The sequence below is a fragment of the Acinonyx jubatus genome, chromosome A3, assembly GCF_027475565.1.
Source record: "Acinonyx jubatus isolate Ajub_Pintada_27869175 chromosome A3, VMU_Ajub_asm_v1.0, whole genome shotgun sequence".
Lineage (NCBI taxonomy): Eukaryota > Metazoa > Chordata > Mammalia > Carnivora > Felidae > Acinonyx > Acinonyx jubatus.
Genome location: NC_069388.1, coordinates 62,672,636 through 62,695,311, shown reverse-complemented (window position 1 = coordinate 62,695,311; position 22,676 = coordinate 62,672,636). Strand labels below are relative to the sequence as shown.

General features: G+C 38.1%; 1 protein-coding gene across 12 annotated transcripts in view; it reads right to left on the bottom strand.

Moving 5' to 3' along the window:
* Nucleotides 1–22,676, bottom strand: part of PPM1B (protein phosphatase, Mg2+/Mn2+ dependent 1B) — a 90,448-nt gene that overhangs the window by 24,231 nt on the left and 43,541 nt on the right. For 6 of the 12 annotated variants that reach the window (XR_008289293.1, XM_027072558.2, XM_027072559.2 and 3 more), the window contains exons 2-3: nt 10,923–11,782; nt 2,539–2,656 (exon numbers count right to left, since the gene is read on the bottom strand). Coding sequence is in view for 10 of the 12 variants with exons in the window: in XM_027072558.2 (XP_026928359.1) it covers nt 2,539–2,656; nt 10,923–11,768 (964 nt within the window). In the remaining 2 variants the exon portion in view is untranslated. Of the gene's footprint in view, nt 1–252; nt 339–2,538; nt 2,657–10,922; nt 11,783–22,676 lie in introns of all 12 variants that reach the window. The other 6 variants (XR_008289292.1, XM_053200539.1, XM_053200540.1 and 3 more) reach the window with 2 other exon arrangements.

The window sequence follows — 22,676 nt, the reverse complement described above, 5'->3', positions numbered from 1 at the left end:
TATATACATTACTAAATGCTCGCCACGGTAAGTGTAGTCTCCATACGACGCCAGTGCAATATTACTGACTGTATTCCCTATGCTGTACTTTTCAGGCCTGTGACTTGATAACTGGAAGTCTGTAGTTCTTAATCCCTTTCACCTAGTTCGCCTATCCTTCCTCTGGCAACCACCAGTGTGCTCCTCATATCCAGGAGTCTTTCTGTTTTGTTTTCTAGATTCCACATAGAAATGAAATCATAAGGTATTTACCTTTCTCAGTCTTATTTCATTTAGCATAATACTTTCTAGGTCCATCCATGTCGTTTTATAAGGTTTTTGATACCTAAGTAGTAATGTTCCACAACAATTTAAAAAAAGGAAAATGAGTCACAGAACTTGCTGAAGTTTAGAACAAAGTAAAACATTTACATGTTCCATTTACATTTAAAATTTATGGAAAACAGGTATTTAGTACATGATTATTTGGCCAGTATTAAGATATAAACTCCTTGGGTCTCCTGGGTGGCTCGGTTGGTTGGGCGTCCAACTTGGGCTCGAGCCCCACACTGGGCTCTGTGCTGACAGCTCAGAGCCTGGAGCCTGCTTCGGATTCTGTGTCTCCCTCTCTCTCTGCCCCTCCCCCACTCACACTGTCTCTTTCTCTCTCAAAAATAAATAAACATTAAAAAAATTTAAAAAGAATGATATAAACTCCTCAAAAATCAGACAGTGCCAACTGACTTGAAGTTAACAAAAAAGCAGTATCCTCAGCGGTCACCACGCTTCACCAGGCCCTCACCATGACCTTAACTTTCACCACTCCCATTCGACTCTGCCCCTGACCTCTTTATCCCCACAGGCTCCATTCAGAGCAGCCTTCTCCTGCTTCTAGATCTTCACATGTACTTCTACGCTCTTTCTGCCAGACCGACCAACCTATTTTGCATAGTTCACTCACACTCATTCTTCAGGTTTCAACTTCTTATGTCACTTTCTCAAGTGCGTCTCTGACCCAAGCCTGGAGCAGGTGCACCACTGCACACTTCCACTGCATATGATAGTTAATGTGTCATAAGACTGCAAGCTTCTTGGAGGCAGGACTGTAATTCTCCTGCCTTACACTTGCATCTCTATAGCACAGGATTTCTCAGCCTTAGCACTACTGACATATTGGACCAGACAAAAAAAATTTTTAATGTTTATTTTTGAGAAAGAGAGAGAGAGAGACAGAGAGAGAGAGAGAGAGAAAAGCACAAGTGGAGGAGGGGCAGAGAGAGACACACACACAGAATCCGAAGCAGGCTGCAGGCTCCAAGCTGTCGGCACCATGCCCCACAAGGGGCTCGAACTCACAAACTGTGAGATCATGACCTGAGACGAAGCTGGATGCTTAAGCAACTGAGCCATCCAGGAGCCCTGGACTAGACAAATTTTTGTTGTAGAGGCTGTCTGTGTACTACAAAATGTTAAGCAACATCCCCGGGCTCTACTCCATACTAGAGGTTGGCGACACCCTCTCAGTTATGACATCAAAAAGGTCTCCAGACATTGCCATGAGAGAGAGAGAGAGAGAGAGAGAGAGAGAGAGAGACAGAGACAGAGAGAGAAGACTGGGTATGTTACAGAAAGTATATATAGAGAGAAGTCAAATGAATTATAATGTAAACAAGATGGGGAATCTAAGTAAAAGGTACTACATGTACATGGGAGCTCTCCTGATTTTTTTTCAACTCTTCTATAAATTTAAAATTACTGCAGAATAAAAGATTAAAAAAATAAGTACAGTTGACCCTTGAATGACTCAGGTTTGAACTGCATGGGTGCATTCATGTATAGATTGTTTTCCAATACAGTACACTACTGTAAGTGTATTTTCTCCTTATGATTTTCTTAACAACACTTTCTTTCCTCTAGCTTACTTTGAATACGTGTTAGTAGACTGTCTATGTCATCAGTGAGGTTTCCAGTCAATTAAGTTTCAGGGGAGTAAAAACTTATGTGTGCATTTTTAACTTATGGGGAGTGTTGGGGGAAGAGGTGGGGATGGTGGTGTGTTTGTACCCCCAACCCCCGCGCTGATCAAAGGTCAACTGTAAAATCAATGATCTCTCACAACACCAATGCTAACTCTAATCGGGAAGATAAAAACATACAGTAATGAATTCCTATGATTAACTTGGTAGGAGGGAATTAGTATTAGTGGAATTATAGCACTTGATGTTCATGATAACCCTGGAGGCAAATTTCACTGCACTCCTCCACTAAAAGTATAACAAAGGAAAGGGACAATAAAATAGCAAGGTTTAACAGTATTTTCGAATTTTTCTCCTTGAGGGTATCATAGGCCTATCTCTTTTCCCTGCCAATCAATTCCCACTCACTGGTCCAAGATGTGACAGTAAATCTCAGGCAGACAGATGCCTGTTTTTTAAGGCCTTGTTTAGAAATACTTAGTCATTTTTTCCCAATTAAAAAAAAAACTACTTGATAAACAAGGAAGAATACTTTTCCTTTCCTTCTTAAAAAAAAAAAAAAAAAAGCACCTTTCTTACTTACCTTCAACCCGTGATTCCAAGTGCTTATCTAGCTCTGAATCTTTTCTCACTGCTTCATCTGAGACCTTGGGAGCATTTGAAAAGCAAACTAGTACAATACTCATGTTATCTCGACTTCCCTGTATATTCAAGAAAGAAAAAGAAAGAATTATATTTCTACAGTCCAGCAACTTCCTATTATTTAATTCAAAACAGAGTTAATTACATTAAGCAATTATAGTTTATTTAAATCACCAGAATGCACACATTCAACACATTCATTTCCATTCCAAAGAACTATTTGAAGCATTCCCTGAAGAAACAAGATCTCTAGATAGGGGTAGATCTGTAATTATTTTATGACTTTTAATTCTGTGTACCTATTCTTACCCACCAACACTCCACAAATGAGGAAATGCATCTTTATATGCATTATTACATCTTCTAAACTCTGTTTCCCACTCAAGACTACATATTCCCAAAGTGGCTCAAGCCCAAAACACATCTTCCCAAACAAGTGTGTAATTTTCACCTAATTAACCTGCATTAGAGCAATGCTAGCAAAATGCCACTGAATTTGACACAGCTGAAAATTACTGATCATTAGGATACTCAAGAGACTATACTGAATAATCAAGCAGAGAAGAAAACAGATTCTAAACCATTCCGAGGATAGCAAACAATGGAATGTAACTGGATGGCTGAGATACTATACAGTCAGATATAAGAACTTGTGAAGAAAAGCCATCATATTGTTAAACAGAATCACAAACAGGGTCAGAGTCTGCAGAGGGGAGCTAAAACTGCTAACTTAAGGACAAATTTTACTGCTGCCTTGTTAATCACACTATCACGTACAAATGATCTATATTTAAAAAGTAGACTATACCGTAAGATTATGAAAAATGAAATTAAAACTTTCTCATTACTTTTCCTATAGATATATTACTTTAACTGAGTTTCTTAGAACAGGATAAAACAGTGCTTGGGTCACCTGGATGGCTCACTCGGTTAAGCATGCAACTCTTGATTTTGGCTCAGGTCACGATCCCAGGGTCGTGGGATCGAGCCCCATATGTGGCTCCACGCTGAGTGTGGAACCTGCTTAAGCTTCTCTCTCTCCCCAGCTCACGTGCTCTCTCTTCCTCTCTTGAAAAAAAGGGGGGCGGGGCGGTACCTGGGTGGCTCAGTAGGTTAAGCGTTCGACTTCAGCTCAGGTCATAATCTTGCGGTTCAGGAGTTCCAGCCCTGCATCAGACTCGGTGCTGACAGTTAAGAGCCTAGAGCCTGTTTTGGATTCTGTGTCTCCCTCTCTCTCTCTGCCCCTACCGCGCTCACGCTCTCTCCCTTCCTCCACCAAAAATAAACATTTTTAAAAAATAAAGAAAAAAAAAAAGAATAAAACTTCTTGAAATAGTGACTTTTCAACCCCCCCCCCCTTATGGTTTCTATTTATGATTCTAAACAAATTAAACCAATGTAGGTGGTAGGCTATTTTGTCTGATGGTGCCCTTTGCCAACTCAAGTGAAAAAAGCCTAGGCCACATCCATTCTAGTCTTTTCATTCAGTATGGCCAGAATCTAGGCAGGCACTGTTTGTTCAGACTTGTCACTTTTTTGGAACCCACATGACACAGCCAAAAAGACAGAAAGATCTTGCAAAATGTGAAGGCAATGGAGGCCAGGCCTTAAGAAGCCTTCAAAAAAAATAACTTTTCACAGACTTGCATGCTTTAGTAGGAAGAAACATCATGAGTATTTAACCAGATTCTCTGTATTTGGGAGGGAAAAAAAAAAAAAATCAAGATTTCCAAAAAATCAGGATGGGTCCAAACTAATTTCGTTCTTTAATGAAACCCACCAAGACTTTCACAATGACTTAATATTAGAAATACTACAATGGCTGTATGAATATATATACATATCCACACATAAACACACCATGGTTCCAAATAGCTCCCCCCTCCCACCCAAAAAAAGAGTCAACATATTCTACAGGATTTACCATGTAAGTTCAGGTCAGGAAAAGCTTTATACCATAGACATTCAAGACACACACACACACACACAATTTCCATTAGGTTTTTATGTTATAAAAATTAAATCCTACCAACTGGAAAATTAACTGAAAGATAGTTTAAGGAAGTTTAAATATCAAAAAATAAAGGAAATAATTTACATTTACACCTAAGCATGTGTGATTTCAAGGATGCTTCTTCTATTTCTACATAAAGATGACTTTCCCCTAAGTACAATGTATGAGTGCGTTTCAGTAATTTTTATACAGCAACTTAAAAAGATGTTTTTCCCTTTATGCCTCCTCAGTTTTCTAGAGATAAACTATCCTTACATAATCAGTATAAATTTTTCATTAAGTTCAGAAATGAAACATGATAAAAACAAAACAAATCCAGCTTGGTGAACTGAAGCAATTAGCCAGATATTTAAAACTGATCATTTCAGTGCCTCTTCTTTTTATTTTTTGACAACAGCACAGCAGTACCACTCTAAGGAATTAGACCACTAACGGATAGTTCTAGGTCAAAGCAGCCAGCGTCCCTGCCATATGTAAGGGCATTTAAATGGAAACAGAAAATAATCTGATGTGGTTAATTTTTAAGCTGAATGCTGCCCGGTTATAAAGAAGTGTCCTGGATCAAGTGTTAACATGGCATATGAAAGTAAGTTGTAAACAGAATACCATTGCCAAGGTTAGTAAATGAGTATCTGATAAGTAAACCATCAATATTCCTCATTTTTTTAATCATTTTTTTCAGCCTGGTACTGTGCTTATCTTACTTACATGTTCAAACACCAGCCAAACTTCAAAAATAGACCAAATTTTCACCTATCCATGAGAGATGGAGTCTATGATTACTTCAAGAACACTCCCTTCCACCATTACCTTATTCCCTGAACCTGTATTTCCTTCACCTCCCTGTTTCACAACCATCATCTACAGAATTAAAATTTATTGAGGTCTATAAACCAGAGAACTATTCAGGCACTTACCAAGAGCTTTACCCTCAACAACTCCACAAAGATATTATCATTCACTGCTATCTTATAAGATGTAGAAACTGCAACTTCACCCGAATTCATTCTATGTGGTGCGGTATAACTTAAAACCCAGCTGTCTGGCTCCAAAGCCTATGTTCTAATACTAAACCCACGGTTCTCAAATGGTGCACCAAGAAGCCCCAGGGTGCTGTGATGTACTCACAGAGATATTAAAAATAAGGGGAAATACGGTGATACTCCACATCTGTGGACACCCCACAATCTACCGTGAAGTAATTCACAGTTTTAACAGTAGATAATGCGATATTTCTCTCAATGACATCCTATCTTTTCAAAGCTGGGGTTTTAAGAGTTGGTGTGATAAAAAGCAAGTCCCATTAAAAAAAAAAAAAAAATCAATGTGATACAGGCAATGAAGATGGCCGTGCCCAATAATTATAATGTTTGAGAAGTTGTGCAGTGACCAACAGGTACACATATCTCATTAATATGTAACTGTAGTTTCTTAAAGAATGAAATAAAGTATTTTTTCAATGTATGTGTATTATTTTGTTAAGACATATATACTCATTAAGCTTGCATCTCACTACATAAACACTTGTATCTGTTAAATATTACTATGGCTAAGTAGCACTGTGAAAAAATTACTAAGACACTCCGGCAACATGGGACCAAGAAAGTTTGGGAATCACTACACTACAGACTATACTTTTACATTCAGTCCTTCCCTTCCACGCCCCAAAATACACAACCACACGCCATTCTAACACGATCCAGGTCTACCTTTGCATTATTCAGAATTATATTTTCTGAAAACTATAATGGAAAAACTCCTGAGTTTAGAGCTGAACAGTTGTTTTGGGGGATACACAAGTGCATGTTCCGTATTGGACTACTAATCTGGAATGATGCTGCCTTTGGAAAATAAGTCATTAACTTACCTCAATTTTATCCAACTATCAAGTACTATCTCATGGTTTAAAATAAATAAGCTTGGGTGGTTCTGTTGGTTAAGCATCCAGCTCTTGATTTCTGCTCAGGTCATGATCTTACAGTGTATGAGTTCCAGCCCCACATCAGGCTCCACGCAAACAGTGTGGAGCCTGTCGGGGATTCTCTCTCTCTTCCTCTCTCTCTCAAAAATAAATAAAAATAAAACTTAAAAAAAAAAAAGCAAAATAAAATAAATGAGCTTCTGATAAGTAGCATATAAACTGAATTTAGGAATATCAAATAGTATTTTTTTTTCAAATAGTATTTTAAAAGAAAAATAAAAGAACAATTTAAAGGAACACTGAGTTTTACAATTTAAGAAAAATGAAGCAGGTGGCAAAGTAACATGCATAGTATGATCCATTTCTGTAAACAGTAAAAAACAAACCAACACCTCCGCCTATTTTTATACTCCTGTATGTTTGTATAATAAACACAGAATTATTTGGAAGAATATATGTGGTTGCTTAAGGGGGATGAGATTTTTTAAAAGGACATCAAGATTAGTAACTTTACTTAAAACATCTTCGTATTTGTTTGCAAATGTTATTCATCTTGTACTTAGTGTTATCCTTCAGGAAAAATTTTTCATGAAACCCTCTGAGGAATATTGGCAATAAACACACCAAACTTGAGTCCGGAAACGTGAATTCTACTCTTGGCTTCAACACTCACCAAAACAGGACTTACAGTTATCTTTTAATGTCAAACCTCCATTTCCTTAATTGCAAATTGGAAATAGATTTTTATTTTGTTCACCTCAGGTTACTAGGAGGATAAATGAGGGTTACTTATAAGTTATGAAAGGCTATGCAAACAGCCGCTATGTTTTCTATGCAACCTGAAATTAACATAAATACCATGGATGCCAGCACTGGCAATAAAATGGGAAGGGTGCTTTCTTAGGGACTATTCTCTCCTACAGTTAAATATCTTAAAGAGAGTAATGCCTGACCAGAGTCATCCAACACTTACAGCTTCATATTGCTAAGTGGCAATCCTGAAAAAAAGATTATCATTAGCAATAATGCTAACTACCTTTCATGGTTGTGAAAATTAAATGAGTTAAAATACCTGTAAAGTGCTTAGAATAGCGTTTGCTCATAAAAAGCAGTAATTTACTGATGCTATTGTGATTACGATGATTATCACAATCTCCCAAGATTTCATGAGTTAACATATAAAAGTGCTTGTAAACTATTAGGGCATGACAAGTGTTAGAAAATATTAACACATCATTTAAATCTATTATCACGAAAACTTCAATACTTAAAAACTGTGTCTATTCTCGCTTTCTCCTCTTGAAGTAGCTCTCACTTACTGAGCAATCACTAAGTGCCAAGCACAAGGCTAAAGTGCTTTCTATGGAATCTAAAATTTTGTATTCAATCTTTCAGACTAAGTTCAAAGTAATCATATTCTATTTTAATCATATATTTTTTTTAATTTTTTAATGTTTATTTTTGAGAGACTGAGCACGAGCAGGGGAGGGGCAGAGAGAAAGGGAGATAGACACAGAATCCGAAGCAGGCTCCAGGCTCCGAACTGTCAGCTCAAACCCACGAACCGCGAGATCATGACCTGAGCCGAAGTCAAATGCTTACCCGACTGAGCCACCCGGGCGCCCGTACTCACATTATTTTAATTTTTTTAATGTTTATTTTTTTTATGTTGTATTTATTTTTGAGAGAGACAGAGAGAGAGTATGAGTGGGGGAGGGGCAGAGAGAGAGGGAGACACAGAATCTGAAATGGGCTCCAGGCTCTGAGCTGTCAGCACAGAGCCAGATGCGGGGCTCGAACCCACACACCGTGAGATCATGACCTGAGCAGAAGTCGGACGCTTACCCAACTGAGCCACCCAGGCGCCCCTAATGTTTATTTATTTTTGATGCGAGGATGGCAGGGGCAGAGGATCCGAAGCAGGCTCTGTATTGACAGCAGAGAGCGCCATGTGGGGCTTGAACTCACAAACCATGAGATCATGACCTGAGCCAAAGTTGGACATTTAACTGACTGAGCCACCCAGGCGTCCATGTTTTTATAATATTGCTAACCCTTAGTTTTACAATGCAAATGAGCGGAATGACAAAATTATGGAGTTAGAAAAACAGAAATGGGTAAGATGTTTAATATTTAATTCCATTAAGTAACATGCAAGGTTCAAAACATTCATAAGTCTGTAATCTTTCAACATAAAAGTTAATTAAGCTTCTCAAAACTGATTTCAATTTGAATGCAGCTTCATCCAAAGGAACTATGATGGTCAACTTCCACCAAAACTGAATGAATCATGTGTTCCAACCTTTTGCCCCATTACTATAGTAATTTATCATTTCTGAGATTCTAGGAATTCAGAATGTTTAATGCCATCAACGGGAATATTTAATCACTTTAAACTGATAAAAGGTATCAAGCGAAGATATGAAGATATGCTACCAGAATCCTTTCAACTCCATTCTCAAGAGTGGAGTCAAAATTCCTGAAAACTAGCATCCTTTCTACGGAAGGGAGAGTGCAGTTTATCCACAACACAAACTTCTTTTTTACTCCAAATTACAGACCTACTAGATTTTGGCTATTCCCTTCAAAACTACATGCCATTCTTTCAACAAAATGCTATGCAACCATGACATATGATTAAGACTGACACCTACAGACATGGCGATCTCTCTACGGCATATTGTTGAATGAAAAAGCGTATTGTAGAATAACAAGTATAATGATCTCATTTTAATAAAAATACACACATTCACAGGCAGGCAAAAAAGACTAGAAAGATACATACCACAACAATGAATGCAGCCAAGTTAGGTGAGAGGCAAAATTTTTGAGTGTTTATATGTTCTGGATTACCTGGAATTTTTTTCAATAGCCAAGTAAATACTAGTTTGATAATCAGGGAAAATTCTGTTTTCATCTGCTGGTCAGGCCAAAAAACACCTGCTTGCTTTTGTCTCAAAAAGCTGCAGGTCAGAATCTCTCTATTTAGAGTCCAAGGAGAAGGCATTTTTTTTGAGCCACTGATTATTCAATCACTGACAACCATCGATACCTTCAGTGCTTAACTTGTCCAGGTAAAAAAAAAAAAAGAAAAAACAGAAAAGAAAAGAAAAAAAGAATACAGTGCGCTTAAGGAAAAAAAAATCAAAAGAGCTAAAGGAACCACTATTAAAAACCCTTTCAGAAAAAAGCTGCCAACTACAAATAGCAGCCCTTAAATTTTGTCTATTTGAAGTTGCCTTTTCCCGTTCTATGGAAAAGAAATAGACACTTCACCAAAAACTGGGTACTTCCATAGACTCAGAGATCCCTCCTGGGAAATTTTTTGGCTATGCTTGTACCTTCCAAAGCAACTTACATGGTGGAGAGACAGAACAGTTCTAATCTAGACAATAAATAAGTCAAAACCTTTCTTTGATATAATCAAAGATTAGTTTTGCCTTAGTATCTTTTCAATCAGAGTCATACAATACACGCGTATCCTAGGCACTGGCCAGGTAACTCCAATTTTACCTGATTGCTATACAGACACTGTCAAAACCCACTGGAAACTACTGAATACCTTAAAAACACTGAAGGGAATCGCTAAATAAGTTAGTCTGGAGTTTCTTTCCCTATTACTGTATCAAGTTAAGATTCACAGAACATTATAAAACTAAACGTTCATGTTCCACAGGAATTCTTCACAGGATTATATTTTACGTTAGTCTCTGGTTTTGAATCACTGCTGACAAAAACATCTATAGGAAAAGAACTCTGGTATCTTCTGCAAAAGCTAAGATATTCTCCACCATGTCATACATCACTTACATGGAGCCACATGTAAATTCCTTTTTGATTTTATCACTAGAAAAGAGCTGCTTTTATTAGACAATAAGATATACACAATCTGTACTTTTACTTCAGTTTTCATCTCATCTGCCAGGAGGCTCAGATATAAATCACAAAACTTGACTTAGCCTAGGTCTCTGGCGTATCTTTTGTAGATCTAATACAGAATTATACTATATACGTGGTTCACCAAACTGCTTCAAAATCAGGCATAAGACAGCTTATTGCCAGTGCTGAGAATTTAAATCAAAAGGCACAATTCTGTATAGATGCCCTTGCCACATCAACAAGCCATAAAGTACTTAAATGAGAACAAATGCCACAAACTTATTAAACCTAATTTTCAAATTAGAAGGCTGAGATAAACGAGGATGGCCAAAAGTAAATAAATTAAATAATAACAAATAAATAAGTCATTTCTGATGAAGAAGATAATTTAAAAATACACAGGTTTTCCCTAAGGGAAAAGTTTTTAAAATTTAAGTTTGGTTAATTTTACTTACTGTGCCTTTTCAAAATTAATAGGGTATTTATAATTATAACAAAAAGACTTACATACCTTATGTAAACAAGTGTCCACTACCCAATTGCACACATTTTCCAGGTCATCAGATACCTCAAGCCTAGATTTAACAAATTCACAGAGCTCCTCATTACTCATAACATCCCAGATCCCATCACAAGCCAAGATGATAAATTCATCCTCTTCTGCTCTTAAAATTTCATAAACCTCGGGCTCTGGAGAAACAAGTTGTTCTGTTGGGCCCTTGCCATCAACACACTTGTAATCATAGTCCCCCAAAGCACGAGACACTGCTAATGAACCATTAACACGCTGTATCATTACGCTGCCTCCTGCATTTTGGATTCGCTCCTTCTCCCTTGGATTGCAAGGTTTGTGATCCTGGGTGGAAAAGCAGACTTGTCCATTCCTGTACAGAACAGCACGTGAATCACCACAGTTGATAAAGTAGATATGCTTGGGTGAAATCAGGACCCCCACTGCAGTTGAACCACTTCTGTCCATTCCATTTCTGAGGTCGGAAAAGTTACGCATGTATTCATCAATTTTCAAAAAGCCAGTTCTGATGCCACTCTTGACATTTTCCACTGAGGGCTCAAGAGCAGACCCTGATTTCCCAGCTGCCCTAAAGTCTTCATTGTTAGTGATGTGTTCTAATAAATGTGTTGAGCAGTAATTTGCTACTCGAGATCCAGCGTGACCATCATAAACTGCAAAAAATGACCAGTCGTCCAAGCCGTGAGGAATACCTACAACAGCTGTGTGTGCATCTTCCATTTCCACTCTCCATCCTTGCATGCTGCTCAGGCCATAACGTAAACCATTCCCAGCACCATGAGCGTTATGTTTCTCAGTTTTGGGTTTATCCAAAAATGCACCCATGTTTAATAATGAATCTGAAAGAAAACAAAAATTGCCAAGTGTTATATGCTTCAGTCTGTGAGACAATGATCTATATTCTATTCTATTCTTCACTATTCTATCTATTCTCTACTAACGCCTATCTCGTATATTTTTCAGTGTTATCTGAATTTACTGGAACAACAAAAAAGAAACCAAGAAAATTTCCCCACATATCCTTATTTTAGAACGGCGGTTTCTCAATCGTAGCACATTAGAATCATCAGACCAATTAAATCAGAACCTCTAGGGGTAGGACCCAGATATCAGTAATTTTTTGAAGCCTCTCCGGTGATTTATATGTGCAGTACATTGAGAATCACTGTTCCAGGAGAAAGGAAAACAAAGAAACAAAACCTGGCTAAGTTTTCTTAAACATGCAACTAAGATCACCCTGGAGTTCATATAGAAGTTCAGACTGGTGTGGCATTTTTTTTCCAATAGATTAAGGTACTAAAGTATGCAACTGTATTTCAGAAAGACTTCTAAAGGCATGTATTATGTTTTCCCCCAGTGATCCTGACAACCTCAAAATTCAATTGAAACATAAAATCTCCATTCTACAAACATCTGATTTTATCAAAGCTTTACTGTGTATCAAATGAAAACCTTTACCTGGGATTCTGGCAAAAACAATAAAACAACACAACTTTAATGATGTGCTACAGAACATACTTACTGTTGTCGAGTTTTGTAAGCATGGAGTAGCATTAGAACAACTTTTCCTAAGTGCTGACTGACAAAAGACTTAAAATTCATAAACAGTACTACTAGGTAGTGCTAAGGTAAGTACTACTGTGCATCGCCCTCCCTCCTGACTTTACTATTATTTTAGAATAAAGCTTTTCCAATTTCCAAGGACTTGGACTAGAGTAGTGGTTCTCCAAGTAAGCATGGAGATGCCCTGTCAGTTTCCTACCTACAATGCTGGCCCTAACACTCGTTAGCTGTGTGACCGTAAGCTTCTTAGTCACTTCTACCTCAAATTCCTGCTCTGAATTAGTCACTTGCACCCCTACCTCCCCTCTGTCAAATGGGATAACAAGAGTACCTACACTTCACAGGGTTGCAGTGAAGAATGAGTTAATGTAGTGTGCTTTGAACAGTACTTGAAAAATTGTCAAACCATAAAATGTTTGCTGTTATTTGCTCAAAATGCAGATTCCATAGCTCATCCACACACCCAAAGATTTTTTTTCAGGACATCTTAGATAGGGACATTCAAAAGAGCATGCTAGCAACTGAAGAATCACATTTTGAAAGACACCAGTCCAGATCAACTGTCTTTTTTTTCTAAGTTTATTTATTTACATATTTAGTTATGGGGGGGGGGGGGACAGGGAGAGAGGAAGAGAGAGAGAGAGAGAGAGAGAGAGAGAGAGAGAGAGAGAGAGAGAGAGAGAGAGAGAATCCAAAGCAGTCTCTGAGCTAGTCAGCACAGAGCCCAATTCAGGGATAGACCTCACAAGCTGTGAGATCATGATCTGAGCCGAAATCAATAGTCAATGCTTAACCGACTGAACCACCCAGGCGTCCCTAGATAACTTACAGCTATGAAAATCTTTTTCATATCTTTTTCAGCTATGCCCATTAACCTAACTTTACAATAAAATTTTATCTCTATTTCTAAAATCCCAATGAACCACCATATATAATATTTATAAATTACACAATTTTACAATTTTTCATGAGTTATAGAATACTATACTAACAAATTACAAATATAAATATTTAAAAAAGGAATTCTGAAAGGTAAGATTCAAAAAACATAAAAATTATTTTCCATTCAAGTATACAAAATTATATTCTGTATTAACAGCAATGTAATACAATGTTTATTTTTTAATGCACTGGTTTAAAACTGTGACACAACAATCTGAAAGCCTACTTCTAAGTACATTTTTACTTAGATTCTTGTTTTTAAATGTTTAAGAGAAAGTGAGTGCCCATGTGAGTGGGGGGGGAGGGGCAGACAGAGAGGAGAGAGAGGGAAAGAGAGAATCCCAAGCAGGCTCTGTACTGCCAGCACAGAGACTGATGCAGGGCTTGAACTCATGAAACTGCAAGCTCATTAAGAGCAGGCTGCTTACCCGACTGAGCCACCCAGGCATCTCTGCTGTGAACGCTCTTGATGCCAATGTAGGAGTTTTCCTAGAACATATACCACAATTCGATCCAAGTACTTAAAGTATGCAAATTTGGCAGTTACTATACATGACCTTTTTTTCCAACAAAAATCACAAAACAAACCATTATATTTCCAAACTAAATTTATCCCCCAAATGCTTATTTATTTGGTAACACTACCTTCTTTAAAATAGATACCTTCTTGGGGCACCTGGGTGGCTCAGTCGGTTGAGCGACCTACTTTGGCTCAGGTCATGATCTCACAGTTTGTGAGTTTGAGCCCCACGTCGGGCTCTGTGCTGACAGCTCAGAGCCTGGAGCCTGCTTCAGATTCTGTGTCTCTCCCTCTCTCTGCCCCTCCCCTGCTCATGCTCTGTGTCTCTCAATGATAAATAAACGTTAAAAAAATTAAAAAAAAAATAAAATAAAATAGATACCTTCTTGGTAAGGAACCTTTATCTTGAATGGGAACATTAAAGTATGTGTTTCTTTTATCTAAAAATATCTGCATACGGCCGACTTCGGCTCAGGTCATGATCTCTTGGTCCGTGAGTTTGAGCCCTGCATCGGGCTCTGTGCTGACAGCTCAGAGCCTGGAGCCTGTTTCAGATTCTGTGTCTCCCTCTCTCTGACCATCCCCTGTTCATGCTGTCTATTCCTGTCTCAAAAATAAATAAAACATTAAAAAAATTTTTTTTTTAAATATCTGCATACTGCTGAGGAATTAGCAACTCCTATTTTAAGTTCCACTGTTCTTCAGAAGCAAAGAACTTTGCTATGAGATAATCGGCAAACTTCTATGCAATAAAATGTCTGTCTTGGTTACTTCTCATTTATAAGCACTGTCAATAACTTACTATCGTTTAAAGTTAAAGGTCTTGTTTCTATCAAATTAACTACACTGATGACACACTAACCACTCCTTATAAACTCCGGTTCAATTTCTTTGCTGTGGAAATTTACCTAGGAATGATGCAGTGAACGATTTTTACCTTATGTGACTACAATTTTTCTTCCATAAAAGGTGGTCTTTATTAAAGAAAACATTTACTGTTGAAAATACACATTTGCCTAGCATCTCTCTGCTTTTGCTATTCATCCCCATTATTACTGAAACACAAGTCAGCAAACACTAAGGGGAAGAAGGTATGTTACGACACCTATATTTTAATCAACTGCAAAGCAAACCTTCCACAACATATAATTGTTCTGATACTGGTTTCTTCAAATCGGCACTGTATACCAGGCATGTTTCAAAGGCATTTGATGGCAAAGGAATGCATTTTAATTTTTTGCCATATGTTCCATGTTATTTCAGTCATTTTGACCAAGACAAATAAAACAAGTGTTTCTCCTGTGATATGGCTTTCTGTCGTTTACTGTTCAACAAGAAACCTCAAAGGGCCTTGTAAACGTTTATAATTTGGTGAAATTTTGTACTCTTTTTTTGGTTGTTGTTAAATTTTTTTTTATGTTTTTAAATTTTTGACAGAGAGACAGAGCGTGAGCAGGGGAGGGGTAGAGAGAGGGTGACACAGAATCTGAAGCGGGCTCCAGGCTCTGAGCGGTCAGGCTCAAACTTGAGAACCACGAGATCATGACCTGAGCGGAAGTCGGCTGCTTAAGTGACTGAACCACCCAGGCGCCCCCAAATTTTGTACTCTTATTGCATGTTGTATGGCTTTATCAAACATCTCTGAAAAAAAAAATCACAAAGTTTTTGTTTGTTTTTTATTTTAGAGACAGTGAGCGAGTGCACACAAGTGGGGAAGAGGGGAAAAGGGGGGAAAAGGGAGGGACAGAATCCCAAGCAGGCTCCACACTCAGCGCAGACCCCAACTTGGGGCTTGATTCCACGACCCTGAGACCATGACTGGAGCCAAAATCAAGAGTCAGACACTCACCAACTGAGCCACACAGGCGCCCTCATAAAGGTTTTTGATACTCAGAATGCCTAATTTTTAAATGTCTTGCTAATTTCTTGTGATTTCATGCTATCGTTTAGCTACATGTCAAGTAACACTGCACACACAGGCAAGGTACAGTTTCAACAATAGAGATCTACACTTCAAACAATCTTTTTTGACAATCTCAAATTTTTTGTAGTTGACATTTCACATCTGATTATAGCATGGTTTTTACCGCATAATGAGAGATCATACTGGAATTAGGAGTTCTAACATTTTTTATGTGTATGCCTGTGTGTGCTTTATTATAATCAATCAATCTGATTTTTTGATAGGAATCTTTTATAGTCATTTACTCACTTTTTAAAGACAGCTTCATTAAAACCTGACCATATGGAAATCAACATAAATACATGTAAACTTCAATGGGATACCACGACGACAAATACAAGTGAGAAAGTGAAAATTCCTCCCTTCCTTAGGATCTCTCACCAGCCCAATTTGACATACTAACAGCATGGGAAGCCAGTGTCAATCACTATATTAAATGCAATTTGCCTTTTTCAAGATGAAAGGTAATAAACAGAAGTTCTAAGTTTTAAAAAATTAATACTAATGGCTTGTTCTACATACCTATGTTTAGAAACCAGTGATATATACAACTCTGTGGGCCACAGAGTTTTTACAAGAATGTCTACACAGAAAGCATTACCTAAAAACAACACATTTGTCCTTTTCCACTGCCTTCTTTGAGAAAAATACATTAGTGAACCCAGAGCAGCCCAGTATGGTAATTGTACTATGAAATAAGAATCTGAGAAATAATATTTTAAAAGGGGTTCTCAGACCTGGAAAACTGGGGACTACTTGTCTTTTTTAATTTAAGTTATTTGCTTAAATCACTTTAAGTGATCACATTTTAATTTTTCTTAATTTTAATTTATTACTTTTTTAAAGGAAACTCCAAGCCCAATGTGGGGTTCTAACTCACAACCTAGATATCAAGACTCACATACTCTACAGACTGAGTCAGCAAGGTGCTCCAAGTAATCACATTTTTAAAATTACCTAAAAGATTGCACATGTGTTTATATAATATGTAGCATTCAAGTCTGGGATAACCCTACAATTTCTCATTAATAATCAGTGCATAAAATACAGCAATAAATTATACATACTTTTAATGTATCTGTCAAAAGAATACTTTAACTTTGTTCAATTAATTTAAAATTACATAATAGTACAATAGTTACTCATTCAAATATTTTCTTCCCCCCTCCTATTTTTTTAAGTAAACTACCCCTAACGTGGGACTCAAATTCATGACCCCAAGACCAACAGTTGCATGCTCTACCAATTGAGCCAGAAAGGCGCCCCTCATTCAAGTATATTCTCAGTACCTACTGCATGCCAGGCACTGTATTAGGTACTAGGAATAAGATGTCCCCTTCCCTAGAGGAACTTATAGTCTAGTGGAAGATAAAGACAAGCGCACAGATCAAGAAGGCACACTGTGATATAGGGTACAAGGAGATAAACAGAGATATGCTAACAGGAGGTGTCAAAGACAGCCTTATATATTTAAAACTTTTCCAAAGTGGGGCACCTAGGTGGCTCAGTCAGTTGAGCGTCCAACTCTTGATTTTGGTTCAGGTCATGATCTTACAGTCACAAGGTGGAACCCAGTGACAGGCTCCTCACTGTACACGAAGCCACCTTAAGATTCTCTCTTTCCCTCTCCCCACTTCCCCTCCCCAGCTCTCACAGGCATGTGCGCTCTATTTCTCGCTCAATAAAAATAACAATAGGGGCGCCTGGGTGGTTCAGTCGGTTAAGCCTCCAACTCCAGCTCAGGTCACGATCTCAAGGTTCCGTGGGTTGGGCCCCGGGTTGGGCTCTGTGCTGACAGCTCGGAGCCTGGAGTCTGCTTCGGATTCTGTGTCTCCCTCTCTCTCTGCCCCTCTTCTGCTCACACTCTCTCTCTCTGTCTCTCAAAAATAAATAAATGTAAAAAATTTTAAAAAATTTAAATTTTAAAAATTAAATTAAAATGGGGTTTAAAAAAATCCCCCCCAAAAAAGCCAAAGGTGAGACCTAAATGATGGAAGTGGGAGAAGGCATTAGCCAGCACAAACACCAAAAGAAGGGCAAGAGCACAGTTTGGTATAGCTGGTATGTATGTATGTGTACTGTATGTACACTATATGTACTATATGTATGTATGTGTGAGTCTATACGTGAGCATTTCAAGGGACAAAGCAGCAGCACTGAAATCCTAAGAATAACATTATTTCCCACTGAAATGTCCATTATCTACTTAGAATCGTGGATTTGAGAACTCAAAACCATGCGAACCTCTTCTTGCCTGAGAAGGTAGCAAACCCATCTGACAATTGTGCTTTTCAGTGTGAAGAACATATCTGGGGGAAAGGTCTAGAGGTCCTAAAATTTAGGTGAGTTTCTACAGTTTACATTCTTCTATAGAATAAGACTCCACATAAAAAAAAAAATTTGATACCTTTGAGTTTGCTTACAAACCCACTCTAAAAGGGAGGAAGGGTAGGGGGGTAGACAACCTTCACATATAATAAGTCAAATTTCATTGAAAAGAGACTTTGAAGGGCTGTTCAAATACTCCCAATGAAATATTACTACAACGTTCAAATAGATCAAATACATGCAAATACACATAGTCAAAATGTACTCACACTACTCATCACCAGATAATTAAAACAGTTGCAAAACTGAATTTCAGGTTCCTTTTTTCTTTTTTTAATATCTATTTAAGTAATCTCTACACCCAACACAGAGCTCAAACTCTTGACCTCAAGATCAAGAGTCAAATGTTCTTCTAACGGAGCCAGCCAGGTGCCCCTTAGGTTCCTTTTTTTCTAAACCCTTCTTCAGTTCATTCAAAATCATCTCTACTCCTTAGATCAAATGGATCCATAGGACAGAGGCTTTTTCCTCTCTTTTCTCTTAACCATGTCTAGGGACTAGAACGTCATCCAAAGAGGGGCACGCTTACTTCAAAGCTGCCCTCAGTTTATAATCAAGCCCAAATATATTTCACATTTATAAACAAAACTGACAGCACAGTAGGAAACACTTAATAATAGGTCATCAAAGAATATACCTTCAGTTTTTCAAATAACAACTTATAAAAGGGAAGGAAAAAAAAACACCTATCGCACTAAACGTTTGCAGTAACTGACTAGAGTTACTAGAGTTAACTAGAGCCTCAATTCAAAAGCAGGACTATTTTATCTACCATAATTTGGGCACTAAATTATTTTCAAATCGTGCCTCCCCACGCCCTTAATTATCCTCCACCTATGCAAAGCTACATTCTTCCAAAAATGTCAGATGTGGGTCTCACCTCTTCCAGAAATCCTTTCTCTGAGGTGCTCTATCTACTAAACTTCATTTTTTTTAACGTTTTTTTAATTTTTTTAATTTTTTTTTATTTTTGAGACAGAGAGAGACAGAGCATGAACGGGGGAGGGGCAGAGAGAGAGGGAGACACAGAATCGGAAGCAGGCTCCAGGCTCTAAGCCATCAGCCCAGAGCCCGACGCGGGGCTCGAACTCACGGACCGTGAGATCGTGACCTGAGCTGAAGTCGGATGCTCAACCGACTGAGCCACCCAGGCGCCCCTCTACTAAACTTCATTAACAGTAAATGCTACTTTCCCATCCATTTAGTGCATGCTACTCTGCATAATCAATGGCCCCTCTGTGTATACCTCCTATTTCCCCCAAATAGTATGTTTATTTCCCTGCAAAAACAAGTACTGAATAAATGCTAGATTTTTTAAAAATTAGTTTGAGAGAAGTGATTTTACAAAGCAACACTTCCATTCCCAATAAGTGATAAATGTTATGTGGCCTTTACCATAGGCCATATTCTCCCTCATAAGTGAAGTAGATTTCATGAAGGACAAAGACAAGCCTTTGTATTACACTGAAAAGATAAAGGCCTTAAACAAAAAACCCCTGAACTTGTCACTCCAGTGTCCTAGAAGAGCCTCATTCTGTCAGAGAAAAAATTTCCAAGGAGGACAGCATCCAGGTATGGGATCTAGGGCAATGAATGCCAAAATGGTGCCCACCACATTAAGTCAATCCAGGAATTATATCTTTGAATGAAACTGTGCATTCCAGAAGACAAGGCATCGATTAAATTATATTTTTGGTTATTGTATTAGATGTTTATTTTCCTTTGGATTTCCTCTATCTTTAATATAGCTTAAAAGTTCTTACTTATCTCAATGATCTTATGTCAAATTAAGGGGGGAAAGACTCACACACATGTTCTAGAGAGGGCTTTGAACTTAAACTGAATGCTCTCTGCCTCCGTTAAGTCAGTAATAATAAAGGGCAGTAGTAATAAGGGATAGTCTCCCAAAAGTGATAGAGACATTGGCTTAAGCAAGGAGCTGGGAATGAAAATTCTGGCCACTCCTACCTGCTTGGACCAGTTTTGTTTTTAAAGAATGGTTTACTCATACATGATAGTCATTAAGTCATTTTAACTATTAACCAGTTCATTTCATAGTATCATCTATAAACTTGGCCATGGAAATTTTCTCACATGAATTATAAAAACATCTATTAGAACAGATTATTATGACCAAGGGCCATATTTCATTGAGATAATCTGGGAAAGCTTCATGCAACACAAAGTCTAGACAACAAACTACATTTTTACAAATCTAAATCTGAAGAGACTAAACGAAATGGTCCCAAAAGAACCAAGAAATCTGTAGTGCTTAGAAGAATATCTTCTGATAATAAAAGCATACTAACTTGCATCTAAAATAACAAATACATTCAGTAAACATACCATCTTAAGACAACTAACTGTGGGAAACAAGGAACCAAATGCTAAACATTGGGTTTGATTCTTGGCTCTACCAAGTATCTGTTTTCCTAGGGATGGGGGAAGCTGTACAAAAGAATATCAAGCATTTCTTCCTGTTCTGAAATTCTGTGTGGTTAGAGTCTGACTAGTAAATAAACTACCAACTGCTGACAACAAATATAAAATTATAGGACACTGTGAGACTAAAATACAGTGAAGAGGGGATAGTACAGTACCAGTGAGCAAGTCTGTATTTCATTTGCAATATCAGATAAATACAAGTAAAGTGAAATACAGCAAGTAAATAAACTAAAGATTTTAAAAAGATTTCTCGCTTTCTGAATGAAAGTTGGAGAACTTCGGCTTATTGCCCAAGGTTCCCAAAATGATAGCAAATATATCCTCTTCTCCAACTTGAAAAAAACAAAACCTCAAGTCAAGCATGTCCTCCCCTATGATATTTTACAGACTACTCCAAACAAAAGTATTTATCGGGGCACGGGGGTGGCTCAGTCAGTTATGCGGCTGAATTCAGCTCAGGTCATGATCTCATGGTTCCTGAGTTCAAGCCCCGCGTCCAGCTCTGTGTTGACAGCTCAGAACCTGGAGCCTGTTTCAGATTGTGTCTCCCTGTCTCTCTGTCCCTCCCCCGCCCATACTCTTGTCTGTCTCCCTCTCCCTCTCTCAAGAATAAATATTTTTTAAAAGCATATTTAAAAAAGAAAGTACCACCTTTCTGAACTGCTACAAGTAGTGTCACGCACAAGGCAATTAACTGTATACTGCTTTATGGCAATCCTTGTATTAAACGGTAACATTCATATCATTCCAAATGTATCTATGTCAAATGGTACCAAGTTTCCATTTCAACTTTCTATTCAAACCAAAAGCAGGCTTCTTACTGAAACTTACTATTAAGCAGAACCAAGCTTGTTTGTTATATTTTCATTATTCACCCAATTTGGATTTTACTTTTTTTTTTTTTTTAAGGATGCTGTCAGTAATTTGGCATGGTTATCTCTTTAAGAAGTTTAGTTTTACACTTTATGTAAAGAAAGCCAATGCTTCTCCACATTGCTGGCACCGTCCGCCTTGAAGAATGACTGCTGACTAAATAAACAGAAGGGAATAACATTTTGGTAGAAAACATCTCTGAATTCCTCTCAACTATAAGGGACTTTTTTTTAATTTTTTTAACGTTTATTTATTTTTGAGACAGGGAGAGACAGCATGAACGGGGGAGGGTCAGAGAGAGAGGGAGACACAGAATCTGAAACGGGCTCCAGGCTCTGAGCTGTCAGCACAGAGCCCAACGCGGGGCTCGAACTCACGGACCGGGAGATCATGACCTGAGCCAAAGTCAGATGCTTAACCGACTGAGCCACCCAGGCGCCCCTATAAGGAACTTTTAAATCCGTGAAGATAAAGTTAGCGAGAGTGAAGTCAACAGCAAACACGCTGTGAAGCCGGGGAAGCAACAGAACCAAGACCCTGACTTAGTGGAATGCTAAGTTAAATGCTAGGCTAACTGTGAGCAAACAAGGACACTAGTTTAAACTGCAGCGTGGAGGTACTGCAGGCAGTGGGGGTGAAACCGGGACTAACAAGAGGACTGATGGAAAGTCTACTGCAGCAGCAGGTGCACTTCCCAGAATTCTCCTCTGTGGGTCTGCGCAGCCGAATGAAGGAGTAGCATCCCCTCGCCCCAGAAAGAGATGGAAGTTTATTTCTGAAGAAGGTAAAACAGAACTTTTGAAGAGGAGAACACCAGGCTGAGATTAGGGCTGGAAACTAGCCTTAAAATGTAAAATTAAGTAGAAGTTTACATATTGTTTGATACACTAGCCTTTTTCAGACACTGAGTTCCCCAAATGCTGGCAATCAAATGTATACCCTCTAATAAAAGAGGCTTATTTATACTCTTTAGAATCTCACTAGCTCTACAGGAAAAGATCTAAGGTACTGACATTGGAGGTTACTCAAAAAGCTAGAT